This window comes from Rhineura floridana, chromosome 1 (genome assembly GCF_030035675.1).
Source record: "Rhineura floridana isolate rRhiFlo1 chromosome 1, rRhiFlo1.hap2, whole genome shotgun sequence".
Lineage (NCBI taxonomy): Eukaryota > Metazoa > Chordata > Lepidosauria > Squamata > Rhineuridae > Rhineura > Rhineura floridana.
The window spans coordinates 193452461-193474813 of NC_084480.1; the positions used below are offsets into that span (position 1 = coordinate 193452461).

The window sequence follows — 22353 nt, forward strand, 5'->3', positions numbered from 1 at the left end:
CTTTTTGTGCCATACTTACTAACTTTATTTGCAATTATTGAAAAATTATATCGTGCAGTACTCTCTCTGTCTAGTAATTCGTTTGTAGCAATAGTTCCTTCCATTTTGTCTATAGAAAAGTAGCTGTCCACGTCACTCTTCCAGTCTATGAAGTACCTGCAGATGTGTTGAGGGTGAAGGGGAGGGGAGGAAAGGAAAACAAGAATGACATTGATAAGGCCTAGTTATTTATCATAATAGCAGCTAGTCAAGTATAATGGGTTTTGTTGTTTTACGCTCAAGAGTTATTTTTCTGATTTATAATGAAGAAGCAATGGGGAATAATGAAAGATGGACTTGAGAAAGCATTAATAGAGAATATGTAACCATCTTTAACTGTATAAAGGTTGTTCAAATTTGTGTTTGGGGGTGCAATTCTATACTCTTCCCTTACCCCCTCCCAAAGACCATCAAAATTTAGAACAAATCTTTTTTTCAAGGTACATTTGTTAATGCTGCTCATAAATCCAGTCTGAACATTTGATTTGCTGCCTGCCTTTTCTCATGTTACATGCTAACTTGCTTCATTTCACAATATACTTGCATTGTATTATTGCTGTTTTATGATTATTTTATAGATTTGAAGCTACACTGATTTATTTTATAGATTGTAATCTGCCTTTTATAGATAGGCAGGGTAAAATGCTACAAATAAATAAATATAAATGCGATTGATCAGTCAGGCATACAACTCTAACTCTCATATTGTATAACATCCAGAAATATAGAGGCTGGCATAAGTTGTGTTCTTTTGAAAACAAACAATTGAGTTGAAATTCAGGAAAATGTCCATTTTTAACTTCCTAGAGAGGCTGTGAATAAATCGCCTTTATGTTTAATTCCTTATGCGAAAAGAGCTTACTTGCTGTTCTGGATAAATGTTTTCAACATGCAGGAACTGATGGATATATGTCCTGAACAGACAATGGATAAGTATTCTAGACAGGCAGTATGATAATATCATTATTATTGAATCAATAGGAGAACACCAAAGTGCCAATATTACCAAATGACCTTGGTAGCCGGTATCTCCCAGCTGCTGCTCTTAAGGCATTTGGAAGATCATCAGAGAAAGATGACTAGGGATCACAAAAGTGATGTCATGTGAAAATATTAGGGGACATTTATTCCAATGCCTGAGTTCCAGTTAAAATCTAGCATTGCCTGTTTTGTGGGGTGTGGCATAATTTTCTATTGCAATTGAACAGTACTGTGGTATATCACATAACAGATCCACAAAGTGAAACAAAGTGACACAATCTCCCAATCAAACAAAAAACCATTCAGGAAATGTTTCAGAGGTAATTTTGTCAAAACCAAAACAAATCATTTATCAATGCCTATATAGTTTTGCATCACCTTGAGGTTTAAACAACTGCCACAAATCATGAAATGTATCACTCTATAACTCCATTTTTAGTTACTATTTCTATTTATTAGACAGCTGAAATAAGTACTGGGTGTATATTATTACATAATAATAATAATAATGGCTGGTATCCAGCTAAATCCTACTCATAGTAGACCAAATTAATGAACCTAAGTTAGTCATGTCTATTAACTTCAGTGGCTCTACTCTAAAAAGGACTAGCACTGAATACCAGCCACTGAAAATTATTTGTCCAATGAAATAAATGGGTCTTATGTTAGTCATGACTAACTAGTTAATTGATTTCAATAGGTCTACCCTGAATAAAATTTGGATGGATACCACATAACCTCAATAATAACAAATAGTCTGTTCAGCTTCATTAGACAATTATTTGCCCATTCTTACAATTGGTACTTTGAATTCTATGCACTCAACACCATCATTTTGATTGCTGGAGAATTCCTGATATTTTGTGGCTATATACTTTAGCCAGCATGGATTTTTCACATTCCACAATGTTAAATTGAAAATACCACCATGCCATTCTGCTGCCTCCCATAAGCTCATTTCAAAACAAAATCTTACAAAACTTATAGTCCTGAACTCAGAAACCCTTGCTTAACAACCCTCTGAGTTTTCATTGCAATACACAAAACACTCAAAGAGAAACCAGTTAAAAGTCTAAAACAAGAGGAAAACAATCTAGATCCTTGTTAGACTTGTTTCTGTCAGTGGTCTCATTTGTTGAAATTAATTAAAAATCAGCCACATTCACAGAGTACCTATAATCTCTTATTGACCTTGCCCCATATGCTGACCGTCAGCATCTGCAGTTTAAACGGAAAGGGCTTTCTATCTTCCTAGTGCCCATCCACCCAATCTCCTCTCCTTCCACTCCTCCTCTCCCTCTCCCCTCCCCTTTCTCCCTTCCCTCCTCCTCTCCTCTGCCTTCCCCCCTCCCTGCCCCTGCCCCAGGTCAATTTCACCTATCCCAAGCATGGTTGTACAGGAATAAATCCCTCTGAACTCAAAAAGCATGCAAATGATCAAACCTGCCCTCCCCTCCTCCTCCTTCCCCCTCCCCTCTTCATCTTCTTCCCCCTCCCCTCTTCATCTTCTTCCCCTCTCCCCTCCTCCCCACTCCAGCCCTCCCTCCCTCCCCCTTCTCCTCCTCCCTCTGCCTTCTCCTCCTCCCTCCCCCTACTCCTCCTCCCCTGTGGTCATTGTCACATATCCTAACCATGATTGTGCGAGAGTAAATCCCACTGAACTCAATAACCATGCAAATAACCAAACCTACCTTTCCCCTTCTCCTTTGTCTCCCCTCCACCCCTCTTTCCCTTCTCCTCCCCCCACCCCAATCCAACCCCCTCCTCTGTGATACATTTAATCTATCCAAAGCATGATTGCATAGGAGTAAATCCCATTGAACTCAATAAGCATGCAAATGATCAAACCTGCTGTCCCCTCCCCCTCCCCCTCATCCCCCTGCCCTCCCTCCTTCCCTTCCTCCTCCTTACCCCTGCCCTTCCTCCTTCTCCCCTCCTCCACCCTTCCCCTTCCCCGTGGTCAGTTTCATCTATCCTAAGAATGATTGCAGGGGAGTAAATCCCACTGGACTCAATAAGGATCAATCTGTTTTCAGCAAACTTGCACAGGATCCCATTTTTTACTTCCTGGATTTAAAAGCAGAGATATTCACTAATAGGCCAAAAAAAAAAACAACCTTGCGGTTTAGGAATGCACCTATAGCCAACAGATATTTCTATCAAACTTTAACAAACAGGAAAATTAGGTAGCTATAGTGAATGCACCAGGGGAGCATGAGACTGACCTCCTCTCTGAGATATTGTACAAATTCTACAAATTTGTAAAAATGCAAACACAATTTGGGTTGGTCTTTCACAGTCCAATCAATTTCCAGTGTATGCTCAAGGGCACATGGTACCAAATTCTTCCAAGGTAGTTCTGTAGCCAAGTAATATGTACAAAAAATAATATATTAAGGTGTGCATAAAAATACATGTGTTAATGAAAATGCATCATATGAGAGCAAAAATGTGTATTAGGAAAAATTGGCTTTGCAAAAATGTGCACATTAGACAATATTGCATAGAAAATTGTGCATATAAGGAGAAATTTGCACTAAAATGCTGATGAATTTTCATGAGGACTTTAAAAGAAACCCACAAACTGGTATGGAAATGTGAAGAACTGAACTTAAGGTTGGAAAAATGAGGAACAGAGAAAAACCAAAATTGACAGATTTGCTCATGTGTAATTTTGACCCACCTCGCTGAGGATTTATTTTTTTCTATTTATTAAATTTTATTTATTTATTTATTTATTAAATTTATATACCGCCCCATAGCCGAAGCTCTCTGGGCGGTTCACAACAAACAAAACCAATAACATACAATCAAAACCCACATATCATCAATTAAAATAAGTTAATTATACAAAAGTTAAGACATAATTAAACACATATTAAATGCAAATTAAATACTAAAATGCAGAAATGTAGAATGCTAAAATGCTAAATATGCTAAAAGTTAAAATGTTAAAATGCTAAAAATGCCTGGGAGAATAGGAAGGTTTTTACCTGGCGCCGGAAAGATAGTAATTTTGGCACCAGGCGTACCTCATCAGGGAAAGTATTCCATAGTCCGGGGGCCACCACTGAGAAGGCCCTTTTTCTTGTCATCATCTTCCAGGCTTCTCTCTGAGTAGGCAGCCGGAGGAGGGCCTTCGATGCTGAGCGTAGTGTACGGGTAGGTTCATATCGGGAGAGGCACTGCCTCAGGTATTGTGGTCCCATGCCGTGCAAGGCTTTATAGGTTAAGACCAGCACCTTGAATCGAGCCTGGAAACATATAGGCAACCAGTGCAAGCGGGCCAGAATCGGTGTTATATGTTCGGACTGTCTGGTCCCAGTAATCAGTCTGGCCGCCGCATTTTGCACGAGCTGCAGTTTCTGAGCCGTTTTCAAGGGCAGCCCCATGTAGAGTGCATTGCAGTAATCTAATTTAGAGATCACTAGAGCGTGGACAACTGAAGCAAGGTTCTCCCTGTCCAGATAGTGGCGTAGCTGGGCCACCAGCCGAAGTTGGTAAAAAGCACTCCGTGCCACCGAGACTACCTGAGCCTCCAATGACAGGGATGGTTCTAAAAGAACTCCCAAACTACAAACCTGCTCCTTCAGGGGGAGTGCAACCCCATTCAGGACAGGTGAAACATCCACCATCTGGTCAGGGGAACCACCTACTAACAGCATCTCAGTCTTGTCTGGATTGAGTTTCAATTTGTTCGCTCTCATCCAGTCCATTATCGCTGCCAGGCATCGGTTCAGCACTTTGACAGCCTGACCTGATGAAGATGAAAAGGAGAAGTAGAGCTGCGTGTCATCAGCGTATTGGTGACAGTGCACTCCAAAACTCCTAATGACGGCACTCAGCGGCTTCATGTAGATGTTAAAGAGCATGGGGGACAGAACTGACCCCTGTGGAACTCCATGTTGAAGAACCCAGGGTGCCGAGCAATGCTCCCCAAGCACTACCTTCTGGAGATGACCCGCCAAGTAGGAGCAGAACCACTGCCAAGCAGTACCTCCAACTCCCAAATCCGCAAGCCTCCCCAGAAGAGTACCATGGTCGATGGTATCAAAAGCCGCTGAGAGATCAAGGAGAATCAAGAGAGTTACACTCCCCCTGTCTTTCTCCCGACAAAGGACATCATACAGGGCGACCAAGGCCGTCTCCGTGCCAAAACCGGGCCTGAAACCCAATTGAAATGGATCCAGATAATCGGTCTCATCCAAGAGTGTCTGGAGCTGGTCCGCAACCACTCTCTCTAGGACCTTGCCCAGGAATGGGACACTTGGTACCGGCCTATAATTATTAAGATTTTCTGGGTCCAGGGAGGATTTTTTCAAAAGTGGTCTCACTACCGCCGCCTTGAGGCAGGCAGGAATCTCTCCCTCACGCAGTGAGGCATTAATTACTTCCCTGGCCCAGCCGGCTGTTCCATCTCTACTAGCTTTTTAGCCAAGAAGGGCAAGGGTCCAACACGGAAGTAGTTGGACGCACCTGTCCAATCACCTTGTCAACGTCCTCAAGCTGCACCAATTGAAACTCATCCAAAAAGTCATGACCAGGCTGTGCTCCAGATACCTAATTTGATTCAACTGCTATAACACTGGAGTCCAAGTCCTGACGGATGCGAGATATTTTTTTCCTGAAAGTGCCTAGCAAATTCATTACAGCGTGCAACAGATGGTTCTGCTGTGTCCCTAGGGCCAGAGTGTAACAGCCCTCTGACAACTTTAAAAAGCTCCGCCGGATGGCAGATATTTAACCAGCTCCGTCCAGTGCCTGGTCAGGGGCTCAGTGCACCTCGTATTGCTTGGGAGAGCTGTCAAGCAGCTGGCAGGCTACAATACAATACATGACTGGTGAACTGTGCTCTGCGATCAGAGCAGAACTGTGATCTGCTAACTAAACTAAAATATGTAACTTGTCCTTCGGGTCCTCCTCCGTGCCTGAGGACTGGAAAGTGGCAAATGTAACGCCAATCTTCAAAAAGGGATCCAGAGGGGATCCCGGAAATTATAGGCCAGTTAGCTTAATTTCTGTCCCTGGAAAACTGGTAGAAAGTATTATTAAAGCTAGATTAACTAAGCACATAGAAGAACAAGCCAAGTGCATGGCTTCTGCAAGGGAAAGTCCTGTCTCAATAACCTATTAGAATTCTTTGAGAATGTCAACAAGCATATAGATAGAGGTGATCCAGTGGACATAGTGTACTTAGACTTTCAAAAAGCGTTTGACAAGGTACCTCACCAAAGACTTCTGAGGAAGCTTAGCACTCATGGAATAGGAGGAGAGGTCCTCTTGTGGATAAGGAATTGGTTAAGAAGCAGAAAGCAGAGAGTAGGAATAAATGGACAGTTTTCCCAATGGAGGGCTGTAGAAAGTGGAGTCCCTCAAGGATCAGTATTGGGACCTGTACTTTTCAACTTGTTCATCAATGACCTAGAATTAGGAGTGAGCAGTGAAGTGGCCAAGTTTGTTGACCAACTAAATTGTTCAGGGTTGTTCAAACAAAAAGGGATTGTGAAGAGCTCCAAAAAGACCTCTCCAAACTGAGTGAATGGGCGGAAAAATGGCAAATGCAATTCAATATAAACAAGTGTAAAATTATGCATATTGGAGCAAAAAATCTTAATTTCACATATACGCTCATGGGGTCTGAACTGGTGGTGACCGACCAGGAGAGAGACCTCGGGGTTGTAGTGGACAGCACAATGAAAATGTCGACCCAGTGTGCGGCAGCTGTGAAAAAGGCAAATTCCATGCTAGCGATAATTAGGAAAGGTATTGAAAATAAAACAGCCGATATCATAATGCCGTTGTATAAATCTATGGTGTGGCCGCATTTGGAATACCGTGTACAGTTCTGGTCACCTCATCTCAAAAAGGATATTATAGAGTTGGAAAAGGTTCAGAAGAGGGCAACCAGAATGATCAAGGGGATGGAGCGACTCCCTTACGAGGAAAGGTTGCAGCATTTGGGGCTTTTTAGTTTAGAGAAAAGGCGGGTCAGAGGAGACATGATAGAAGTGTATAAAATTATGCATGGCATTGAGAAAGTGGATAGAGAAAAGTTCTTCTCCCTCTCTCATAATACTAGAACTCATGGACATTCAAAGAAGCTGAATGTTGGAAGATTCAGGACAGACAAAAGGAAGTACTTCTTTACTCAGCGCATAGCCAAACTATGGAATTTGCTCCCACAAGATGCAGTAATGGCCACCAGCTTGGATGGCTTTAAAAGAAGATTAGACAAATTCATGGAGGACAGGGCTATCAATGGCTACTAGCCATGATGGCTGTGCTCTGCCACCCTAGTCAGAGGCAGCATGCTTCTGAAAACCAGTTGCCGGAAGCCTCAGGAGGGGAGAGTGTTCTTGCACTTGGGTCCTGCTTGCGGGCTTCCCCCAGGCACCTGGTTGGCCACTGTGAGAACAGGATGCTGGACTAGATGGGCCACTGGCCTGATCCAGCAGGCTTTTCTTATGTTCTTATGTTCTTATGCTCACTTGGTGGGTCTCAAGTTGTGTAGACCTAATGTGATCACTTGATAAGTTCATCACATATAATGCCTACCAAGTGCAAGCCTGGTTTAGATACATAGTTTGATAAGATACTCCTTGCTAAATAATTATCCTTTTACATAGAAATAAGTGCATGTGTCAGTGCATGAAAAGATCTATCAGCATTCATGCTGACACTGAGATTTCAAATACCAAAATCCTTAAAGTTCAAACTAAATTGTTTGTTTGTTTTCTTTCCCTGCTGGTTGCATGGCAAGAGATATGCCATGAGTTATGCAGACATGAGCAAACACCATTTCACTGTGAATGCCCAAGAAGCAAAGGCTTTAACAGGATGCAAAACTAATTTACATGGATAGTCTCATAGGGAGTGAGGAAACCTAAACTAGTTAATACTTTCAAAACAACAGAACATTTCATATTCCAGTTTTAGCAGTTTGTTCTACATAACAGGAGTTGCTGCATTCCCATTATTAGTGTTTCTTAATTTCTGTCTACATTTCTGCCTGTGGCTAAAGAGGATTTAAAAAAAAAAAAAAAAAAACCTTAAAATATTGATATTAATATCAATATTTTTCCAAAAATATCATGATTGATATTTTGAGGAAGAGACATTTGGTCTTACCATGAAATTAGTCTTTTCTGTGCATGTCAAAAGATGATATCAGGTGGGTAGCTAGCTCCACCTAGTGGCTGAAGGCAAAAGAGCACTGTTGAATTTTTTGCAGGCCCTTCCTGGTCCAGTTCTGTTCTTGTGTCAGTTACTCCATGACAAGCCAATAAACAGGGAAAAGAGTAGGAAAAACACACTAACAGAAGTAAACAACAGGATTCATACACTCTCTGCTAAAGGCCTATTTGCGCTTGCCACGGCAGCCCAGCCCTCCTAGGGAGTGGCCCTAATATCATCTTTTGACACACACAGAAAAGACCAATTTCACGGTAAGACCAAATGTCTCTTCTCATGTGCATGTAAAAGATATCATGTGGGACATAACAAAGCTGAAGGCATCCGGGTGAAGCATTCTTTCTCCATAATCCAATTTCTTTTGACTGAGCCAGTCTGCTTCGTCGTTGTCCTCCCCTTTGAGGTACTCTGCTGATATCGTATCTACATTGTTTTCCGCCCACTGAAAAAGGAGAGAGGCTTCCTCCTGGAGGTGGCAGGAACATGTGCCCCCTTGATGGTTCAAATAAGATTTGGCTGACACATTGTCTGTTCTTATCAGCACCTCCCCCAATCTTCTGAACTCTGCGAAGTGTCTGAGGGCCAGACAGACCACTCGAAGTTCCAGGAGATTGATTGGCAGAGTGGATTCCTGTGGAGACCATGTGCCCTGTATCATCTGCCCCTCGCAGATAGACCCCCAGCCTGATAGGCTGGCATCTGATGTGATCAGGGTTCAAGGGGGATCCTGAAACAGTACTCCTTTCAGCAGGTTGGGTTCGTGAATCCACCAAAGTAACGATCAACTTACGTGCAGTGACAGTGCCACTCTGTGGTGGTGCCTTGAAGCTATGTCTCTTTGGAATGGCAGAAGGACTCATTGAAGTGTCCAAGAGTAATGATGTGCCCAAGGCGTAGTTTGGAATGGAGACACCATCAGCCCCAGGAGAGCAGCCAGTTGCATCAGATCGGCAGAGCTGGATGACAGAGCTTTTGACACCATCACACATATCTTGTTTATTCTTTCTTGGGATAACTTTAAGGTTCCCTCCCGCGAGTCTATAGAGGCTCCCAGATGAATTATGCTATGAGTTGGAAATAGGTGACTCTTGGGTTCATTGACTAGGAAGCCGTGGTCCTTCAGGCACACCACGGTGATGTGGAGGTCTTCCCAGGCCTTGTGTAATGATGGGGACCAAATCAGGAATTCATCCAGATAGGGAAAGAAATCAACCCCTTGTGTCCTGAGGTGTGCCACCAGGGCAACCACAATTTTTGTGAATACCCTGGGGGCAGATGATAGGCCGTATAGCATAGCCCTGTATTGAAAATGGTCTTGACCCACCACAAACCTGAGGTAGTGCCTGTGGGGTGGAAATATAGGAATGTGGAGGTAGGCTTCCTTCAGGTTGATCGAGGAGAGAAAGTCCCCCTAGTAGTTTCCCAAAAAACTCTCCCCTGCTGGGACAGGTTCTGTAGCTGCAATCTGTATCAGATGGGAAATCGCCTGCAGGACCCTTTCCCTCTTGTGTGGGAAGCTGAGAGGGGGGATGGAATAAATTTTGCCAGAGGGGTGGAGGTGAGCTCCAACCTTAGGCCATACCACAGGGTGTGTAGTATCCATTGGTCTGAAGATGTGTCCTTCCACTGATGAGCAAAGCGTTGGAGACGGCCCCCCACTGGCAGAATGTTGGCATCAGAATTGATGCTTATTGTCCTGCGACTGGGAACCCAAACCCGAGCGATTGGGGAAATGTTGTTGTGCCCTAGGTTGATTGCGCTGTCTGTTCCAGAATGGCTGGCTGGAGCGGGCATCCTTCGCTCATCTGGATGTCCTGGAACCATGAAAGGACTGAGACAACAGGTAAGGGTGGAAAGAACACTGAAAGTACCTCCTGTCATCCCTTTTCCTGGAGGATGGCATTGACTTTCTCTTTTCCTTAGATTCCAAAACATTTGCTAGGGCGTCATCTCTGAATAGCTTGCCTCCCACATAAGGTTTGGAGGCGAGATTGGAGCGGGCCATGGGGTCTGCCTCCCAGTGTCGAAGCCATAGGGTTCTTCTAGTGAATATGCCTGCCACCAAAGATCTTGCTGTAAACTGCATAGCATCCATGGATGCATCTGCCATAAAAGTTACTGCCTGAGAGACTCTGAGTAAGGACTTGCGTACTTGGGCTGCGTCCTGCTGCGGTCCATCAAGCAGATCCTCCAACCACAGAACGGAAGCTCGAGCAAATACCGAGGAGGCTGCTGCTGCTCAGATTGAGAGTGCACTAGCCTTGTGTATTATTTGAAGATCCTCATCCATTTTACACTCTGTGGCACCTTCCCCGCTTGGCACCTGCCCACCTCGTCGCTAGGTCGGTGGCAGGGAGGCAGATTCTAAGGGTGGAGACTGCCCGTAGCACATTTCTCCTGTGGACACATGGGAAGAGGCCGGCTGCAGCTGGGAGGCCTGCAAGGCCGCAGTGAGATCCAGGCAGCACCACCATTCGCGGGGAAGCCATCAGAAGGAGCTGGTGGCTGCCACTGCCATTCCCACTCTGAAGGAGCTGAAGTAGTCTGCGAGGCTGGTGGGGGAGCTGCTAGGAGGGTGCACAGCTGCTGGTGACTGAGAGGGGGGAAAACACCCCTCGTGAAAACTCCACATGGCACTCGGTGGGGAAAAAAATTGAAAGCTGTTTTTTAAAAAAAACTGGGGGGGACTTGGAGAAAAACACAAGTCAACAAGGAAAAACACTGATATAGAAACACAGAATAACAAATAGAACAATTAGAACAAAGAATGCAGGCCTGAAACCCAGGAGCAGAGAGGGCCCAACAGAGCTTGGTGAAGGCAGATGAGAAACTGAAACAAGATCATGACTGGAACAGGAAGGGCCTACAAAAAATTCAACAGTGCTCTTTAGCCTTCCACCACTAGCTACCCACCTGATATCATCTTTTACATGCACAGGAGAATATAAATATTTTTTAAAAATTCATGAAAAATATATTTTAAAAAAATATTATATTAATATTGATGTTTTTGCACAAAAAAACCCAAACTGGTATTTATCGCAAATAGTGTACATTGATCCCTTACGAAGCAGTACCGTTAGGAAGTTTGATGGATTGAAAATTGAACCAGCACAGAAACGTGGATCCCATCCCTAATCCATATGTTTCATAACTTCTCACCATGCACTTCTAAGATGCATTGCACATTTGCTTAATAAATGCTCTCATCACCTCCATTGTCACTTTTGCATTTCTCATAATGAGCTAAACAGCTTATCAAGAAATGTTGAACTTTGAAAATGCTTATTCCGTTCTAATGTTTCACAGGCTGCTGGGTTATGCTAGCGATGATGCCAGCAGGGTAGAGAATAATTTCCTCTACTTTAATAATATCACAGATCTTTGGCAGGATTTCCAGTCAATGCTATAGGCATCTGAAAATGCCACCAGTATAAGGAATGACAGTAAAGATATATCTACACTGGGTATACCTACACTGAATTCCATATCAATAAGAGCCTCAGGTTAAAAAGAAGCTTTGTTCTCCATGCAATCTTATCCATCTTTACAAGATCACATGGGGAATTGTACCATGTGCACTGATAGCACACACATAAATCTGTAGTGATTTCTGCCATTTTCAGCATTAATTTTTTGACATTACCAAGTACCAACTGAAACATGTACCAGCACAATGTGCACACAAAGGCCCTTTTAGGATGCAAGTCTATGCTATGGTGTAGTTATGTGCATGCATAGCAGTTAGCCTTGCATCCTTTCCTTCTTTGGTGCAGCTGCAAGGAAGAGGCTGTAAACCTCCACTTCCACTTTTTGAACTAACCGCAGGAGAGTGGAGAAACTACCCGCTTTCTGACTATACAAATACTGTCCATGCCACTAAAGTATTAGCCTGTATGGCAGCTTCTTGTGCTAGTGTTCTAGTGCATTATTAGAACCAAACTGGAAGTACAGGAAATGAACAAATTCTTCTCTCCTCTTGGTGGGTGTTACACTTGTTTGCCCTGTTTGTGTTGCCCTATCATTGCCCTGTTTGTGTGATGGACAGGGGGAAGGAGCAGCACTGGCTCTATGAGGATTAGATGTGCACTGGATGCAAACAGCCTCTTTCGAAACTGCTATGCAATTATATTTTAAATCATTGCTCCTGTCCAATTGATGGGTGGTGATGACCCAATTTGATTGCAACTTGACCAAAAACAGGTTGTGCCAGCAAAGTAGCAACCATCTTTTGGAGAGAGAGAGAGAGAGAGAAAGGGGGAGGGGAGAGACAGGCAGATAAGGAAGACAGGGAAGTGACAGAGATGAATAGATGGATAAATTAAAAGTGGATTGCCTGTTGGAGGCTGGTATGGAACCTGAGTATGGAATGGCTGAAAACCACTCCCCTAAAAATGTGAAATAACCCTGTCTCATGCACCTAGGACAGATCTTCTAAGTCATTCTTGATTCTGCCTTCATTCCTCTCTGTTTCCACATTCCTGACAGTTTTGATCTTCACCCAATAAACTCCTGGCTTCTCAGAAATTTTGACTGCTTTGATTCTATCCAAACAAGAAAAATAAACCTCGGCATTCTCAATGACTTTCTGCAAAGCAGTTTTCTTTCTTCTCTATTATTTAAATAAGCAGATTTCCTTTCGGCTATCATTTAGCTATTATCTTCCTATCCCCATATGTCAAAGCTAACAGATTTGAAAGTCCTTTTTGCCTGATAAAGTGTAATAAATTCCCAAGACTAGTGTTACTTTGGCTAATGTGAGCTATTTTGAACTGCTTTGTTCTTTGGAGTTGGGCCGTCTGCAGCATGAAGTGGGGATCTATCTTTTGTTCCTGTCTCCATTGTTTTGCAGATTACAGATTTGTGTAATAGGCATTGTGATAGCTAAAAATGTGCATGGCAAACATCTCAGAGAAAATGAATTAATTTGCAATGAAACTATACTGCACAGCATATTATATTGGCTACTGCATATGAGAACACTTATTGTCTTCTCATGTCTTCTTAAAGATCTATTCCCTCCCTCCACCCTGCTGCATTATGCTTTGCAAGTTCTTTCTTTAAAATATTATGGAAGTGACATAGGCCATAATTTACCCTGACAAGACAAACTAGGTTTTAAAAAGCTAACACAGCATAATGGTTGTAAGACACACTTGGAAGTTGTAATCACACACAACTGTTTGTAACTAATTTATGCTTTTGCTAACTTCTGTTTATTGACTTTTAGTTTCAATTAGAGGATATAAGCCTTATGGAGTACTGAGGTGTAATACATCAGTAACTAACAACTGCATATATTTTCTTTCCTTCTGTGAGGCCAATAGATAAATAAGCACAATCAGCTTAATAAATAGGCAGTGGGGGTCTTGATGCCCTTTTTTAAAAATAAATAAATTTTAGTATCTCTGCATCAGCACTCCTACATATTAAAGCACCAAAGAACATTTCTATAAAACTGTAAAAGTACAACCCAAGAACTACAGGCTTTGTGAACCTTCAGGGTCCATTTACATGGATCAAGGGCTCTGGGTATTATCCTCAGAAAAATTAGCCTTTGTTAAAAAAAATCCCAAAACTAGTTCTCATGGTTGCAGTGATGTTCACTTGAAATGGGTGGTAGGAAGACCTTTGTGGCTATAGTAATAATCACAATGCAGCATCTTCTCTCCACCAGCAAATTAAACACCATTTTAAAAAGCAATTTCCTAATCAAGAGTCCTTCACCATGTTCAGGCATTAGATTTCAGACAGAACTTTCACCTAGTATTAGGTGGGGTCATGTCTTGGGCCTTTCCTTTCTCCCACTGTGGTGTGATAGTAACAAAGGAAACTGGCTTATATCAGGTTCATTTCAACAGAAGGCCCTACTAGGCAACTTGTTTATTCAGCATTCATCCTAATTTGCTTGCACAAAGCTTATGCAGTGGTTTGACTGTGTGTGTTCTTTATTGAACATTTGTTCTGTTTGTGGGACAGTCATATGACAATGAATATTAATCATAATTTGCTTGTGGGGTGCTTACATATCTCCCTATTAGTCACTTGCTCATCACACATTTTTAAATGAATTTCCCCATCACTTTCCATATCCCAAAAAGTGGATTTGTTGCACTAGGACAACAGAGCCCTTTAATCCACTTTAAATGCACTAACCTAGGGCTCATCCAGACGACTGCAAAATGTGTGACACGCCCGCTATGTGTGTTCATTATTTTTCGGTCATCCAAATGACGCCTCGCGCTGTTATGCATTTTTGCGGGTTAAATCCGCTCCTTGCAATACCGGCAAAAATGCGATTTGCTGTTTAAAATTGGGAATCATCCGCTGTGCCTTCAGGAGTTAGGATGCAATACCGCAGACTTTACAGCTGATGGGCGGTTCTTGGGCGTTTCCCCTTGCCCCTTCTCCTCATTCCAGCCAATCACGTATCTGTACTTTTGCACATGTGCAAGAATAAGCCTGGGAAAATTGAACCAATCATCGCAATGGTGGGGTGTTGGGGGGGTGTCTGCAACTACTGCGCAGATGCATTTAATTTTTTGCCAGCCTGCAAACTGGGCGGCCGCTCTGGGTGAGATCTGCAGTGCACAGCAAGAGATAAAGGGGGAATGGTCGGTTTCAGCCTGCCTCCGAAAGCCTTGTCAATTTCATTCTACATGCTGGGGTTTTGCTTCAAATCAGAAAGGCATACATTAGTTTAAGTGTAATATCGCAAATACAAACAAGAAAAGGGCTTCTGGTCAGTTTCAAGCCTGCTCTGGAAAGCTTTGTCAATTTCATTCTCAGTGGGAAGGAAAGGGAGAAGGGGGGGTGACACATTTCTTGCGTTTTTGGAGAAATAAGTGCAATTGCCTGCGTGTGTATCTCCTTAAATATCAATAAAGGCAGAAAACCATACATTCGTTTAAGTGTAATATCGCAAATACAAACAAGGCAGGCGTGAAACCGACCAGCAGCCTTTCCTTCCGAGGCAAGAACTCCTTTACAGCCATATTATGCTTCGTTGCAAAGGGGGAGAGGAGCATACGCAATTTTTTTGCTGACCAATTGGTTGGTAGGGGGAGGTTTTAGAGGCGGAGCTTGGAAAAAGCAAAAAGAATGTAGGGGTCTTACCGCTGCGTGTGCGGGTGCAGAAAAGCATTTTTTTTTAATTGGGAAAGAGCGAACTAAAAGGCAAAGTGAGGACTATCAGATGACAAACTGAATATGGAAACCGTGGATTATCCCGCTCCGTTTGGATAAGCCCCTAAACTTCCTGGTATATGCTTGAATCCCTCCCACAAAATACTGACTGTCTAGAGGCACCCATAGCATCTCTGTGGCATCCAATTTTAATTCTCTGTTCTTTCCAGGGATAGATTAGGAAGATTCTGCTTTCAAATGAATCTGCTACAGCCCAGTCCATTTGCTACTTTCTCCCCATGCTGGGGAGCCACATGCAACCTGAAACTGATACTAGGCTGAAGCAGTAGCTCACCAGGTGGGGTGGAATCAGTATGTAGCTTCCCAGCAGCTGGGTCTCTATTGCTTACTAGGAGGGAGAGGGGGAGCGGTGGAAAGATCGGCATGGTGCAAATGCACTGGCAAGAGCACCAGATTGGCTCCACTAGTGTGTTTGAAAAACACTGACCCCCCTCCCCACCACCTCAGCCCTCCCAGTAAGCAACAGTGACCCACCTGCTAGGAAGCTAGCATAGTGGCTGTGCCACATGTGGCGAGCCCCTTCTGCCAGGTTCATAGTACTGTGAGAATGCAATGCCAGAACAGTTCTCCTGTGACAACATCGATCAATTACACCATCACATATTCACCCTTCAAAACAAGATTCCCTAGAGAACTACAACCCAAGATTTGGTCAGTTATCTCTAATCAATAAAGAGCTGTATCCATGGCCTTGCTGATCATCAGCTTCTTACATCAGTGGTTCCCAACCTTTATGAGTATGGGACCCCCTTTGTAACCTCAAAAAATGTCATTATCCCCACATGTTAATTGTTGCTCCTCCTCCTCCTGCCACTCTGGCCATCACCACCATTTGCATGCAGGCAGAGAAGCAAAGGCAGAAGACAGAGAGAAATCTGTTTGGCAGGAAATTAAAGTCCAACAAATATATAATAATTTTAAATACATGGATCACCAAGCCTATAGGCAAAATCAAAATAAAAGCAAGCTTGGGCAGCAGGGGTGGGGGCAGGTGAGTGTGAGTGGACAGAGAGAGAAGAAAAAAGTAATGTGAAGGGAGAAGGCAGGAATAGAGGGAGGAAATGTGTGTCAAGTAGTGGGTGGGGGAGAGGTATGGTGGGTCAAAAGAAAGTAGCAAGTAAGAAAAGTGAAGAATATTGTATTTCATTTTTGTTGTGCTTTCTGTTGTTTGTTTGTACATGTTTTTGTGATTTTTTACTATGATATATTGTATTTTATCTTGTTTGTTCACCGCCCTGAGAGCTATTCTGCTAAGGGCGGTATATAAATTGAAATAATAAATAAATAAATAAGAGCAGCCACATGGGAGGGAGGGTGCTTGGGACATGAGGGCAGAGAGGGGAAGGGAGGGAGGGTTGGAGTAAAGTGGGCTGTGTGTCCATTCTAGGTGTTTCATTCTTTGGAGTGACCTGTGGTGGCAGTGAGACCTCAAAACAAATTCACATGGTTCAACTCCTCTCCTTTTCCTCACTTTCCCTCCTGTCCCCTTCCACCAAAGGGAGGGTATCCCATGGGAGGGAAAAGAGGGAAGTAGATGGTGAGTTTGAGGTTTGAATCTTCTCAAACCACCTCCTTCTTTCTCTCCCTCCCTTGCTGAGACAAAGGGGTGAGGAATGAGCTCCCCTTATTCTTTTCTCTCCCTCACTCCCCCATCACCACCACCTTCCCCTTAACTTGGTAAGGGCCTGTGTGGGACCATCGGAAAATGCACGGGGAGAGGAGAGCGTGCCACGGCTGCTGCATGCCTCTTTCTGTGTTGTTCATATTGCAGGAGTCTGGTGGGTTGTGAGAAGGGGTTGCAAGAAGGCCAGAGAACCCCCCTCCTCTACACACACACACACCCCTCCCACTCAGTACATGTTGGCCACCATGTCTGCACTCTCCTCCTTCTGCTATTGCTGCTGCCGTCACTGGTCTGACCAGTGTGCAAAGGCTGGATCTCCCCTTCTCCAAAAGGTGTTAAAGAGCTGGGAGCCCAGGAAGAGCAATCAGCAGCTGGTCTCCTTGAGGAGCAGGGTGAGGAGCCAGAAATGAGTCACTCACACTGACTCAGTTTGTTTCAGCCATCCTGACAACTTTTTTTAAAAAAATAAAAAATATAAATAATTCATCTCTTGGCTCTCTGTGGCTCCCCCAGGATGACTTCCCAGCCCCCCAGGGGTCACGGACCCCAGGTAGGGAACTGCTGTCTTAGATCATGACCCTTTAACTTTCCCAGCTCTCTGTCGAGTCCACTCTTTCTCTACTAATAACACAGAACACTTTGTAGGCTCTATGTGAGTGTTCCCCCAAGCACATTTCTTGTTGGCTTCTCTTTCTGAATGGTGCATGGCAACTGATTTGGCCTAACAAAAGTGGGGACATGTGATTACTGTGGATTAAAGGCCTCGCTTACAAGACCTTGCGCCAAGGCAAATAATTGATAAATGCTGGGTGGCCTTGTATGAGAGAATTTGTCCCTCAGACAACGTTTAATACACCCACCTCTCATTCGGCTGCTGGGTTGGAATCTAAAAGGGGGGATATGTTGACCCTCCTTTCCAAACTGACCCCAAAACAGTGATAAGATGGATCCAAGCAATAGTCCATTCACATAACCCTTTATGGGCTGATTTGAATGAACTATTGGATGCTTTTTTGACAGTAGTTGGTGCCAGTAGATGAGGAACTGCAGTATTGGCAAATTGCAATAAGAAATTGCAAGGAAAAATTCCATTCCATTATTCAAACCTCTGGAGAAAACTCCCGATGCTTTTTTTTTTTTTTTTTGCGAGGTTATCTGGAAGAGCTCAGCGATTTGAATAGCTGGATCCTGAAATGAAAATATCTTAAAGCCATAAACTTCTGCTTTTGCTAGTTCGCTGTTCTTTTCCTCCAAAAACAAGCCAAGCTGTTTCATGATATCAGGCTGTCTTGTTTTGAAAAGTTTTGTCCAGGCTTGAGTGAGTAAGACAGAAAAGGGGGGGCAGGGAGATTAGAGCTCAGTTGCCCACTAAGGATAGGAGAAAATGGAAGAAACAACGTCTAGCAATTTGAAGAAAGAGGACAGTCCACAGAAATCATTAAAAGATATTATATTAGGCTCAGGTAGCATGAAAGAAGTCATTTCAATTTTTACTCAGCATTTGGATCCCCAGCAATTTGATTATCAACCTTATAAGTATGGATGGCCACGGCTTCATGCCCTACATCCTATTATCATTGGCAAGACAATATGGTTCCATAAAGAATACAGTGAATTATATTCCATAAGTGTCAAGTCTTATTAGAACCAAACTTCTGTATGGAGAGTAGTGTTTAAGGATCACACCATTTGGGAATTTAGGGCAGGATGGTCTACTTTGCATTATGACCAGGGGGACATATATCCAGTCCTTTTGCGACAATGTCCCTGTATTCTCTCATTGGCTTTATCGAAACCCAGATGATTTCGATGTACTTTTGGTGCCTGTCCCAGATGAAGATTAGTGCAGGCTAGGCAGTCAGAAACAAGGGGGTTATGTTATTTTTTATTTTTTTTAATCATTCATTTAGTAGTCCTTTAATAGTTTTTTTTTAAGTTTGTATGAAGAAATTTGCCCTGTTTGTCTAAGCAAGTGGTTAAAGGAGGTAGAGAATGTGAAGGTGAGAGCATGTGTAAAGATGGATAGTTAGAGACTAGGGAACTGTGTTAAACTTCCCTATGAAGAATAGAAGCTCAAAAGCTAGGTATTTCCTAAAGAATGCCCCATGTGCCCATTACAGGGAAGGTGAAGGTAAGGCTACTGAGTATGTTGGAATACAGTATGTTGTGATGAAGGTGTGTAGAGAAGGCTGGAGAGCTAAGGTGAAGGATTAGAAAAAGTGACTATTTTTCTGCTTATCTTATTTTACAGAAAACAAAGGTTTGAAAGGTTTTAAGAAATGTTTTATTGGCAAACGTTAACTAAAAGGGACACAGCAAACGAACGAGTTAATAACAATAGTTCAACCCCTCCTTTTTCTCCCACTCTCTGAAGGGAAAGTTGCAAACTCAAGGCTAGGAGTAATTATATATTTTTTCAATTGATTCTGAAGAACATTTAAGTAATACAAATTGAAAAACATTTGTCATGTTTTGAGCTAGCTCAACCCTTTCAGTTTACCATTTCTCCCATATCAGTTTACCATTTCTTCCAGTGATATATAAATTTACTAACTGTGCTTTATTAACTGTGCTTATTCTTTTCAGCCAAGTCATAACCAATGAAGAACAAGGTAGGGGGTTTGTAAAGGCCTTATTAATGTTTAAGGAATGTCTTGAGCAAATTAATGGATTGACTTGGGGGGGAAAAATAATTTCTGTTTTATAATGTCAGAGTTCTTTTTTTATCACTACAGTTCTGGATTTTGTTTTTATTACTGCAGCTTTGTTTTTTGTTTTTTTTGTATGTGTGTGTTTAAAATTTCAACCCCTCCTGCAATCATATGCAAAAATATTCACTCCTACCTTGTCTTCTTCTGCTTTCCGTTTTTTAATTGTATTCCGATTGAGTAATCCCTTCCAAAATGAGCGCTTCTGTCTTCTCTGGTAAACCTTTCCTTGGCAAACTTCCCCAGTATTTTTAACCAGTTATGCGATGGTTAAAACTAGGGAGTAGATTTCATCCCAACCTTGTGCCACTATTCTGCCAGCCTTACGCTTCCTAAACAAGCCTTAAAGAATTGATGGATTGATTCATGGAAGGAGGAGGGAAAAGATTATCCCTCTGCCCTTCTATTTAGTAGATAAATAAACTCATGCATTCTCATTCAGCTTGAGTGGTTGACAAACAGCATGATACTGAGTAATGTTTCTTATGTCACTTAAAGAGTTAAAATAATATTATTGATGGAGCTAGTTTCAAAAAAAACCAAGCAGGAAGGCTGGCAAAGGAACATTCCTTTCAACATTTCAACCCCTCCTTCCTTTCCCCAACTTGAAGATAAACAGCCAAAAGGAAAGCACAGCCGCTGCCCCCCCCCCACAGCCTGTTAGAAAACAGCCTGACACTACAAATTGGTATGATTCTATTATATCCGTCAATTTATTGTATGGTTACATTTGTTTCTGAGCATATAAATTATAATTTAATCACAGGAATCAGTTCTCGACTGACCCAAGATTTTCTGCTGGCACCTGCAAGAGGAAAGCGTTTTCTTTATGCATTTTGTACATGGTTAGAAGTCTAACCTTTAATTCATGCTTTTATCCCATTTAACTTTTCAATTATAGGAAGAAACAGAAGCCATACAGAAGTCAGAATTCCAATTCTTTCCTCCAATTCTCTGACATGAATCTTTTTATTAAGGGTTTTTCATTTGTCTCTCTTGTATGTTAAATGTTTACACATTAACAATGCTTGTTCTGTTTTGTTTGTTTTTTACACCGGTGTAGCAGGGGAATTTCCATTTCCTCCTTTTTCCTCTTCAGCATTTTTTTTTAAAAAAGGAGGCATAACTTTGAAGCATTTTGTTTTGCACATTTGTTTTGTTTATCTTTTTAACTTTTATGTATAAACTTTTTGGAGGTCCTTTTGGTCACTCTGGTATAATGTTAAGAAATTAAGAAGTTTTCTGCTGTCTGATTCATGGGCATAAGTTTACCTTGGTGATTTTACCTTGGCAATGTGAGAGTGGTAAGGGAAAACTGATGGTGTTTGCCCATCTGGCAGCTAGCACATTGCCATGGGTATTATTCCTTTCATGTATATGTATATGTATATCCCCTATGAATATTGTGCTTGAGTATGCTGTTTTGCCATGGAAAAAGGGGGGTAGATAGGCATATATAGTTGTATGGTATGTATAGATGTGTGCAAAAAAAAAATAATGTGGAAAAATAACATTACAACTTAGTGTTTGGTTATCTATGTGAGAACATGCACGAATCATACCCATGTTCCCATACCTCATTCGAAGCAATGATTGGTTCTATATTGAGTCTTATAATTTGAGAGAATGTTATTTATGCCATACGCCCTGGTATTCTTTTCATCCCCCACCTCTTGGTCCAAACAGGCCTCTCCATTTCCTTATATTGTCAATGTTTCTGGTGCAACTTGAACTGATTTTGTGGGTCATGCTAGAGCTACTTAATCAAATGTTCATTGCTGTGATCAGTCTACTCAATCAAAATTTCACCCAGATCTACTATAAAAGAATGTTTGAAATAGGGTTTGTCTTTATTTATGACCAAATGGATATGTAAATCTCTGAGGCCAAGGAAAAAGGTCCTCAGGGAAAAGTATTGAGGTTATTTATATTATGTATTATATTATATTCAATGAACTTTATGAATAGCATTGTAATCAGCCTAGGGTTGAAGAAGCACAGTCTCTTCCTACTGATGTTCCTTGTTATGAGCAAAGGGGAAAATTATGTGTAAGAAGTAGTGATTTCTTGAATTCAACCTTTTCCAGTTCTTGTATTCACCAATATAGCAGTTAAAGCAAAGAAAAAGGAGGCCTGGATACATGCAGCACAAGTGAAAAGGACATTACATCCAACAGATGTTCTCCCAGCATCAGGGATGCTTTGTTTCCATTACATGAATTGCCTAAAGAGAATCTAGCGAGACTGGCTAAAAATATTCTGGGAGAGCGGAAAGAGACGTTGGAAATATGTAAGGAACTTACTAACTTTAAATCAAAAGCCTTTAATTCCTTCCCAGGTGTCTTCCTGATGGAGCAGATGCAGATATTGCCAAAATGTTAAAAGAGGAAGGCTTTTCGATAAGAGGACAGCATTGATTCAAGTTTGATTTCCCAAGTAAGGGCTACAGGAGAATTTCCAGACCGTGTGGACAAGGCTTAGAGGATCTGGTGAATTCCCGCCCCGACATGTTGGAATCAAGGCTTGGCGGCTTTCCAAGAGCAGTTTAATTAAGAGTGTTTGTTGGAAGAATTCCTCACTCATATCAATGAAGGATTCCAAGGC

General features: G+C 42.2%; 1 protein-coding gene across 3 annotated transcripts in view; it reads right to left on the bottom strand.

Annotated features, from left to right (window-relative positions):
- CDH12 (cadherin 12) overlaps positions 1–22353 on the bottom strand; it is a 444800-nt gene that overhangs the window by 20277 nt on the left and 402170 nt on the right. For all 3 annotated transcript variants that reach the window (XM_061589878.1, XM_061589885.1, XM_061589867.1), the window contains exon 9: positions 20–156. In XM_061589878.1, coding sequence (XP_061445862.1) covers positions 20–156 — 137 coding nt within the window. The remainder of the gene's footprint in view (positions 1–19; positions 157–22353) is intronic.